The sequence below is a fragment of the Drosophila eugracilis genome, unplaced genomic scaffold (assembly GCF_018153835.1).
Source record: "Drosophila eugracilis isolate 14026-0451.02 unplaced genomic scaffold, ASM1815383v1 contig_367, whole genome shotgun sequence".
Classification (NCBI taxonomy): Eukaryota; Metazoa; Arthropoda; class Insecta; order Diptera; family Drosophilidae; genus Drosophila; species Drosophila eugracilis.
Window position 1 is genome coordinate 2,487,951 of NW_024573224.1, and position 9,349 is coordinate 2,497,299.

The 9,349-nt window shown below is 38.8% G+C and overlaps 1 protein-coding gene across 1 annotated transcript; it reads right to left on the reverse strand.

The window, feature by feature from the left end:
• Window positions 1–6,007: 6,007 nt before the first annotated feature.
• On the reverse strand, window positions 6,008–7,362 carry LOC108116279. Its single transcript, XM_017228066.2, has one exon. The coding sequence runs from the start codon at window positions 7,074–7,076 to the stop codon at window positions 6,840–6,842; it is 237 nt and encodes a 78-aa protein (XP_017083555.1). The 5' UTR covers window positions 7,077–7,362; the 3' UTR covers window positions 6,008–6,839.
• Window positions 7,363–9,349: the final 1,987 nt, after the last annotated feature.

Below are 9,349 nucleotides of genomic sequence, written 5' to 3' on the forward strand. Positions count from 1 at the left end.
ACAATTCATAAACTTTTTTGACCGAAATGTTGAATGTTTGAAAAAAACCAAACAAAAATGTTAATTTTTCCTCGTTTTCATGCCTAAATTAGCAAAAGAAAAAGGGATTTAAAATTTAAAATAATAAGTTTAATCATATTGTTGATTTTCTCACTTTTTACCTCTAACTATAATCAGTTTTACCACTTCCCCCAACAGATTTAAACAATTTCGTTGTGCTATTCAACACTTTTTTAAAGCTTACTGAACCCAAACTATCATCTATGTAAGAAAAACTGTTATCTTGCATCAGTTTCCTTGAAGCGATTGCCTTGTCACAGCTCAATGGCAATTAAACAACTCCTTCACTATGCATTGGAACTTCCAATTTTGCTAAATAAACAAACTTTGCACAAGACAAACAAAGTGACAGGCGGACGGACAATGGCAAACTCGTTGCTCCTTGCTGCAGTTCTTCTGCAGTTTCTCCGGTAGAAGAACAACATTTAAAATGCTCAGCTTCTCTTCTCTAGAAAGGACTGCTAATCAACGACCAGAGACCCAAACGGCTGCCATTTATCTCAGCCTTTTTTCGGGGGCGATGCTAAAGTTTTGTTCTTGTTTCTTGTCGGACTCCTCGTCCCTTTACTCCTTACCCATCTCCTTTTTTGTATCTCAAATTAATCGATTTAATTGAAGACTGCAACGGGATGTAAGGAAAAGTTGTACTCTCGACTCTGCCACGTTATTTCAGTTTATTTACAATTGAAATTTTACCAAAGGAAAGCGTAGAGTTGTGCACAGAAGAAAATGGAAACAATATCAGGAATCGAATTTCCCAATCAGTTGCTTTATTATCAAAGTAATCTAAATTTCAGTACAAGAGATGCTTTTTGTAATCAACTATTTTATTTGAAAGTTGCAGAATTTAGTTTAGTTAGGAATACCAATTGGTATTTGGAAATCCTCAATTATCATGAGTTTTGAAGAAATACACCTTAAGATTCTTTTAGTTTCTAATTTTCTTTAGTTTCTGTTAGCTTATGAATTTTTTCTCTGTGAGGTAACATCTCCGGCGAAAAACAATCAGCAACCGGTTATTTTGGAAGCGATTGAAGCTGTCCGTTGAGAAAAAAGAAGGAGCATTCAGCGGCTGATGAAGCATCTTTTGCATGGCAGCGTTGAAAGGTGCACGAAATGGCGCACATTCCCAGATAAAACCGAAAAGGTAGAGATGGTGTCCTGATGCTGCTGCTGTACCTCTTCCACCTCCACCTTCGTCAAATGTAAATAACTAAGCCGCCGGAGGCAAGGTTGCCCCAACCCACTGAAGAGTCGTGTAGCACTCGTAAATAGTTTTTGCCTGCGAGTGAAAAGTAAACACATTTAGTTTGAGTGCAAATCGAGTTTGAATTTGCTTAAAGGTGCACAGCTTCAGGACCTAGACTTTTAGCCCCTTGGACCCGATGTTACCAGCTCGGCTGAGTGGCGCTGTGTGGAAATGGAGCAAGAACTTGCACTTGCCGGCAGCAGCTAACTAGATTTGCCAAATGCATTAAGCGTAAGCAGAAACAGGAAAAAATATATTTAACTCGGGCCAAATGTACGTTAGGTAATTCTTTCAAAGCAACATATGGAGGAGTTAAAGGGGATATGTGATGGGTTTAAGCTAAGAAATTCTGACTTAACTAAGTTTTAAAATGGAAAATAAACTGGGAAAGCTTAACTACTAACTGCACTCAGAACCTTACTATCTTAAGTTATTATAAATAAACTGATAAGTTATTCCCTTTCCGACTGACTAGTTTCCCAAATGATTGCATCAACCCAACTTTTTGTGTACAAAACTCTGTTTTAATGGCATAATGTCAGCTGTCTTCCGTGTACTCCAGCATTTACATCTTCTTTTTTTCTCCTTTTCCTGCAGCCATTTCAAAAGCTTAACAATTCAATTAAATGCTCAGCGAAATTATATTTCCATTGCACGTCGCGAGAAGTTTTTCGGTTGAATATTGCCAGTGACAGTGGCAGTTGGTAACTAAAATAGAACTAATTTCATATGCCTTGTAGCCAATTGCCAAAGAGACAGCGGAGACTGGCAACAAACAGCTGCCCAACTTATGACATGAAAATAATGTGGGCGAAACAATGAATTATGCACTTGGAAATAAGTTTGGAGCTCGGAGCAGCGGAGCTAAATTGGAACGCGCGACGATGCGGTGTGTGTGGCCAAACAAAACCAGTTGGCAAATCACTCATAAATGGCCCCAAAAACTGTGGGCCGTCTCTATGGTCATGGATGCAACTTGCTGCAACTAAACAGCAACTACTACTAGCAACTTGCAACCAACCAATGCGGCCTGTGAAAAGTTTTTCGGCTGGGCTGGCAAATGGTTGGCAGACAAGGGCAACAGCGAAATTCGGTGCCATAAAATTGTTGCCAAATGCAAAATGCGTGCATGGGGCTCATAATAATTCATAAGCAACATTTTGCAATGGCAGAGGAGCTTTTCCGGCTTTCTCTCCTCTTATTCTCTTTTTCCCGCTACGCGAATTTGGGTGTGTGTGCGTGTGTGTGGGGCGCGTTATATTGCACAATAAACGCGTTAAGTTGAAAGTAATGCATCAACGTTTTGCGCGCGCCCCAAAAATGCAGTCAGAAACGAACACTGGCCTACGAAATATTAATTCCTACTAGGTTTTCCAATTTGATATATTTTCTTTGAAGGTATCAACAGGAAAAGTTTATCCTTTTAATAGATCTAAAGCTAAGAATATAAAAACCAAATTATTTGGCATAATGAGCCAAGATTTGTAGTTTAGTGTAGCGTCAGGAACACCAGCCGCACACACGAGCTGCAACAATGCGGAGTATGTGCCTCCATATGTTGCCATCAGACAGACTGACAAGGATGGAGTGAACATAGGCAACTGGATGAGGGCTCCAAAGCTTTTGAAAGATGAAGGAACAAATGAGGTTGCAACAGCGGACGTGGAAAACTGAAGCCAAATGCAGCCGGGGAAAATGAAGTGTTGTGCAAGGCAGACATGAATATGTTTGCCATCCAGCGACTTTAAGGAGTTGCCACCGATCTGCGGATTATGTTGTGAAAGGTGCTTCAGAAATGAGAAAGCCAAAAGCTCTAGGCGATTGGATGGAGAGACATCAGAAATATTTAATGGGATTTTAAGTAGGGCAACTGCGATAATATGGTAGTAAATATATTCAAAAGTTTGTTCGATAGTGTTCTTTAAAATTTTGCAATTAAAAACGTTTGCATTATATTTAATATTTAATAACTATTTAAGAAGCTTTTAAATTAATCGGATACTTTTTTGATGCCTTTCAGTTTGGTTTATAGCCAATTAACAACTTTTAATCAATTAAAATAATATTTTAAAAATTAATTGAATGTAAAAATGTGAATTTATAATAATTCATAAATTATTTTGATTGGAATTTATTTTTGTAGGTTTATAAAATTATTTAATTTAAGAAAAATCTTCCACTTTTTTCGCTACTAACTCTATTTTCCACTATTTTTCCACTATCGGACTTAACTATATAAAAAACTTAAAAAAAATATGGCTGTTGATCTTTGATTTGCGATTTTGTTTACCCCTAATTAATCTCCGTCCAGCTTTTAAATCGAATAAGTAAATATTTTTGTTATTTCCTCCCATAATCAACTTTCCATCTGCAAGCCAAGGAAAAAGGAAGTTCAAGCCTAAAGACAATATAACGTTTGTTATCATTTAAAACACAATAATTATTTTGCACTGCTACATGAAAGTGAAATTAATTAATAAATCCATCATTAAGCTCCCGCTGATGCTGTAGTGCCTTTCCCGCTGGTTTTTCCTCTGCTCTTTATATGTATATGTTTTTTTTTTGTTTTTTTTTGTTTTTTACTGCCACTCCACTCATATGTCGAGGACAGGCAGTGCCACGCCCCCTGCAGTGTTAATAAAATGCGTGAAATTTCCATAGCCAGCTTGGGGGCGTTTATGCATCAGATGTGTTATGAATTTCAATGCAGCGTCAGGAAAAAATATAGACCGAATTCGAACTGAAAAAGTGCACTGCTAGAAAAGGGGGGTCATCACAAAAAAGGAAGCGAGTAAGTGAGGCTTACTGGCATTGAGTGCGTTGCTTTTTTTTTTTTTTGGGGATTGGAGAAAGACTTTCTCTGCTATTCGGGGGCATATGAAGTTCTTCACGCTGTCGCTGACATTTCACATTACGTAAACGTATTTATGCAAATGTGCTGCGAGTCCTGCTTGCTACGTGTTTGAGTCCTCCTCCTGATGCTGCTCCTTTATCCTTGTCCAACTACTCGCTATATCTCTTTGGGTTGAGTTGGTTTTTTGCCGATGCGCCATATTTGCATGCATTTTAAATGACTCGGATATCAATTTTGACATATCACTTGACAGCTTAAAAAGGTTTATGTATTTATACAAACGAACACGCCAAACTGACAGCCCTCTCTCTTTCACTCACTCTCTCGCTTTGTCTCTCTCTCTCTGTTGCTCTCTCCTACAATGAGCCTTTTTTTTCATAATAAAAAAGGCGGATTTTAAATTTATTGCTTCATTAAACCTTAATGCCCAAAGGCATGAGTATACGTTTTCATTTTATTCATGTATCAGGTGAAATATTCAGGAACCGGTTCTCACTTTTTTGTCTGTCTTTGTATTTGTTTTTTTTTTTTTCGTTTTACTTCCTCCTTTTGTTAAACCATATTTTTGGGTTATGTATTTTTAGGCAGCTTTAAAACAATTGAAAGTCATCCAGCATTAGTTCTCATGCGAAAATTTATTGTTAACGAGCACCATCGCTTCGATGTTGCAAAATTAATACATTTGTTATTTAAATGTTTTGTTGCCAGGCGAACATTGAATAAAATTGCCACGAAAATGTGCATGTAAAATGCATGTTAGGTATTCATGTTATTAAAATGTAAACAATATTAGTAGGCAGCACAAAAAAAAAACGGAATGTAAAAGCCAGCCTGAATTTGTTGATTTCCCTTGCATTAATAATAAGGCTTTAAAGAACCAAAATTAAAGTTGGCTTACACTTTAAGGTCGTAGAGTTGAGAGCTAAAGGCAAAGTTAATCATAATGTTAGACTAAAGAAAGAAGGAGAGAGGTCGGTGCGGTCAATCCATTAGTTTGGTCCACAAAACTCAAGTCGAAAAGTCAGAGTAAATAATTAAATTTGCTGCGTAAATAAAACTTGGAGTGGCCGCCAAAATGGCCAAAAAATAGGTTGGAAGGCTGAAGGGAAAACCACTTGAACAGCTTGTCTACAATGTCAAAGGCAGGCTTCCTCGGCTTTCACGAACTTCCTGAATCTCTCTTCGCTTTCTCAGCCCCTTCTATCTGTCAGCTACTCCGATTGTGGAGACTGCTTTCATTTAGCATTCAGCGAAATTGCTTTTATTAGCGTATAAATCAACAGTGCAAAAATCGTAGCATACTTTCCAGCAGTCCGACGTTTAAATTAAATTTATGCGCCATTTCGACTTGTTTACAAGTTGTTCGTTGCCAACAAACACTGAAAAGCCAAAAGACAAAAATGGTCTAGAAATTGTTTGGTAGCGACGATTCACACTTGAAAAGTGCATGAAAGGCCAGGCTTAACGACTACTTGAAGGAGTGAGGGCCACGATACTCGCGCCATTGCCCATTATTATGCCCTGAACATAATAATAAAACTATAAATTAAATTAACTCATAAAAATTCCGTGTGCATAAGAAGGCAAAGACCCACCAACCATCGTTGAACGTCCGAAACCCCGAATAATAACTTTGTTTTTGTTGCAGCCAGCGAAGGAAACGTAGTGGGCGGACGATGTGGGGGCGGCCATCTATCTATCTGTCTATCCGGGGCGATGTCAGTCTCAGGCTGCTGCGTTGTCCAAAAACTGCCCGCCAGAGACCGTTCGCCACTCCGTTCCGTGGCTCTGCCCTCTGGCTTCGTTGGTCCTTCGGCACTGAGAGAAAAATTTAAATTCTGAAATAAGTTCATCGAGCTAATGTATTATAATTCCATTGCGTACTTTTTGACTAATGGTTTATACATAGGAAATCTAGAAAATGCAATAATAAGTTCAGAAAATGAAAGTCATATCATTAGTACGAGTATGATATTCAAATTCTGATCAAACTATTACACTCTTAAGAAACTAGAAACTAGATTTTTCGCAGTGATTTGTCTGACATTTTTCCACTTGCCCATTCTGCACTCGGTCTTGCTCGCATTTTATGGGGCATACATATAGGCGCTTTGGCTTGTAAGTAGCATGTAAGTCGGATGATTTAAATTCTTGTGAGCACACCAAAAGCGAACGATGTTACTACGATGCTACCCTCCTTGGTGCGATATATAAAGCGTCAGCGCGCATATTTGATTTGATTTCATTGCCAGAACTGAGACTGGAACTGCCCAGTAGGCCATTCCATTGAAGAGGACGCGACGTGCCTGTAAATATTTATTAATGCTGGTGAAACTTTCCATTTTGGCTTGGATTCTTCGAATCATTCAATGCAATGCTTCTAACAGTGGCTTTGATTTTTATTGAGCTCAGTTTCAAAATGATTTTGTGGTCGCTGGCCAAACGAAACTTTATTTCAAATTTTCATAATCCGAATGGTGTGGCAAACAAAGGAAATTGATTTGGCTTTTATCTATTGCTTTCGCTTGGTTTTGATTTGAAAATTGTTTAATTCAGTGTGAAATATTTTCAGAGCAGGAATAATTGGTAATTTCTTGATAATCTTTGAAATTAAAGTTTGAAGATGTCTCTTTTAATCAGATCCCTTACTATTTCTACAATGACTCATCTTGACAATCACTTTAAGCTCTTGTGTATCCTCTTCATGTTCTTGTAATCTTCTAATTTATTCTCCAGATATTTGATAATTAAACTTTTCATTCGATTCCGGAAATGAAGCTGTATCAATTCATTTTGCCTTTCATTAAAGATTTTCCTTGCCTTGGCAATGCGCTTCTTGATCCGAACTATTCGCAGATGTTTCTTTGGCTTATGCGTGCGGGCAAAGCCGATTTCCCGCCATACACTGTTCATTCTATCGGATTATCTAATAGGCTTAGAATTGTAAAATTTTGTTACAATGCCGAAACTGAATACAAATATTGACTGCTAAATCAAAACCAAATTTAATAAACTTTAGCTAGGGCTAAACCAAGCCAAGCGCTGCCCTTCCAACAATAACAGCAATGAATGCATTCAGTTGCGGAGCAAGAAGAGGCTGTGATGATGACGTTTGAAGCAATTACAAGGGAAACCAAGCCAAAGTCCACGCCCTCTAGCCGCCCGTTTGAACAACAATGTGCATACAAATGCAAATTGCGCCGTGGCATACGTTGCGTATACGTAACGCCAAATGCCAGCGGCAAGAGAGCGCCAACAACAATGCATTTTCGCATTGCGTGAACAAAATAGTTTTGTGTTGCGGTTGTTTTTAGTGGCTCCACGGGTGCAAGCGGGTTTTCTGTAGGAGGTCGGTTAACAGAATGGTTGGTGAAGGAAGGGTGGTGGGCGTGGCTGGAGTGGCAGGAGTGGCAGGAGTGGCAGGCGTTGGACAAGGACCACATCTACATCCTACATTTACATCTACAACAAGTGCAATGGCAATTACTGGGCGTGTAGCAGCAGCAGTCGTAAGGCAAGAGCTCAAAACCAGTGGAAACCATGGGGGAAAAGCTAGAGTTGCAATTTCTTTTCGCGGGCTTAACAAATGCATAACCAACTAAGAAGAACAAGGAGGCAGCTGTGCAGTTTGGGAATGCAACGAATTTGGATATGCCCTAAATTTGTGATCAAAGATCTTCATATACATAAATACCAAATTAACATTGATAACTGTAGAAATCTTAGAATACAATCTAGTCAATCTTTCATTCCCATTCAAACTCCATCCCATTACCTTTATAAAACTTATAATTTCAAAGAAATTCCTCTATAAATGTTTACTAAAAACTCTGTAATAAACTTTATTAGTAGCCAAAACAACCCATAGCACTTGCATTACTACCCTATTCTAAGCTAACCCAGCGGCATTGTTGAGTTTTGTTTGGTTGATTGCTGGCTGCTCGGATCGTGGGTTGTATTGTATACAGAGTGCATAGCTGTTTCGCGTGCTGAGCATTTAGTGACACATTTTAGTGGTTGCCGCAAGCAAATTGCACGTGCAAATCGAAAGATGTTGTCGCCAGGCCAACGGGTCGCGCATAAATGGCGAGTGGTGGCCCAGAGCTAAAATCTCAACCAACAGCAACTAAACCACCCACTCAAAGCCACTCCCCCACACGCATCAAATCATGGCAAGGCAAACCAAAATTGACTTGAATGAAATGGGGGAAAAAATAAAGAGCACTTGTCGAAAATGTTAAAACATTATGGTAATATATTTTAAGAGAAAAGAATATCAATTTTATACTCAGATTTTTACAGTAAACCTTAAACTTAAATCTTGAAAAAGAGATTAGATTATTTACATTTTTATTTAAAAAAACTTAGATTTTTATCCTTTTTCCCTTAGTGTACTTTTTCCCATCCTCAGTCGTGTATAAATAAAGCTCACAAAATAATAGAAACTGGCTTGGCTGAACCGTATAGAAGGGAGAGGGCTGCCGAGGTCAAGTTCGGAATCCATTTGTGTGCATTTCAGTTTCGGTTTAAATCAAGAACGGGACACAGCTCCGGACAATCATTCAGGCTGACAGGATGTGCGCTTCACTGCGCTGATTGTGAGTCGAAAAAGGCTAACGAAATGCGAATGCCCATGCACAGAAGCTAATATTGTATATATAAAAATATATATATATATATATATCTCAGATCTTCTTAAAGTTCTCCTTCAACCATTACCACTCGAGGCCACTTTGCTAATTGAATTTATGCCGACGCCACTTGACAACTTCCTGCAACAAGCCAGGGGGGGTATATCTAACCACCTTACCACCTCACACATCTCGCAACAGTTGGCAACGTGTTAATTTAACAAAAATTACAATTGCAAGGCAGCCAGGCATCCTGTTAAGGTTTTTTTCTACCTGCCCGCCTACATTTTTATCCTTCATCTTGCCTTTTTGCTCATTAAGCATATGGCAACAAGGTGTAAATATGTTTGCCAGTGCTCCTCCATCACGGGCTGTAATATCTTTTTCATTTTTTTTCTTGTTGTTTTCTTCCCCCCAACTGCTTATTTCACACAAAAAGCACAGCCAAGCGAGCAGACATTTTCAGTAAAAACACCCATTCGCCAACCCACTTTTAGACCAGCGACAAGCCTTTCTGCGTGTCCTTGTAGTCGGCTGTCGTCTAGGCTGCTTGCC

Bases quoted from the DNA above. Each gene is read 5' to 3' on its own strand.
- LOC108116279 (XM_017228066.2), bottom strand. From the start codon at position 7,076: ATGAACAGTGTATGGCGGGAAATCGGCTTTGCCCGCACGCATAAGCCA.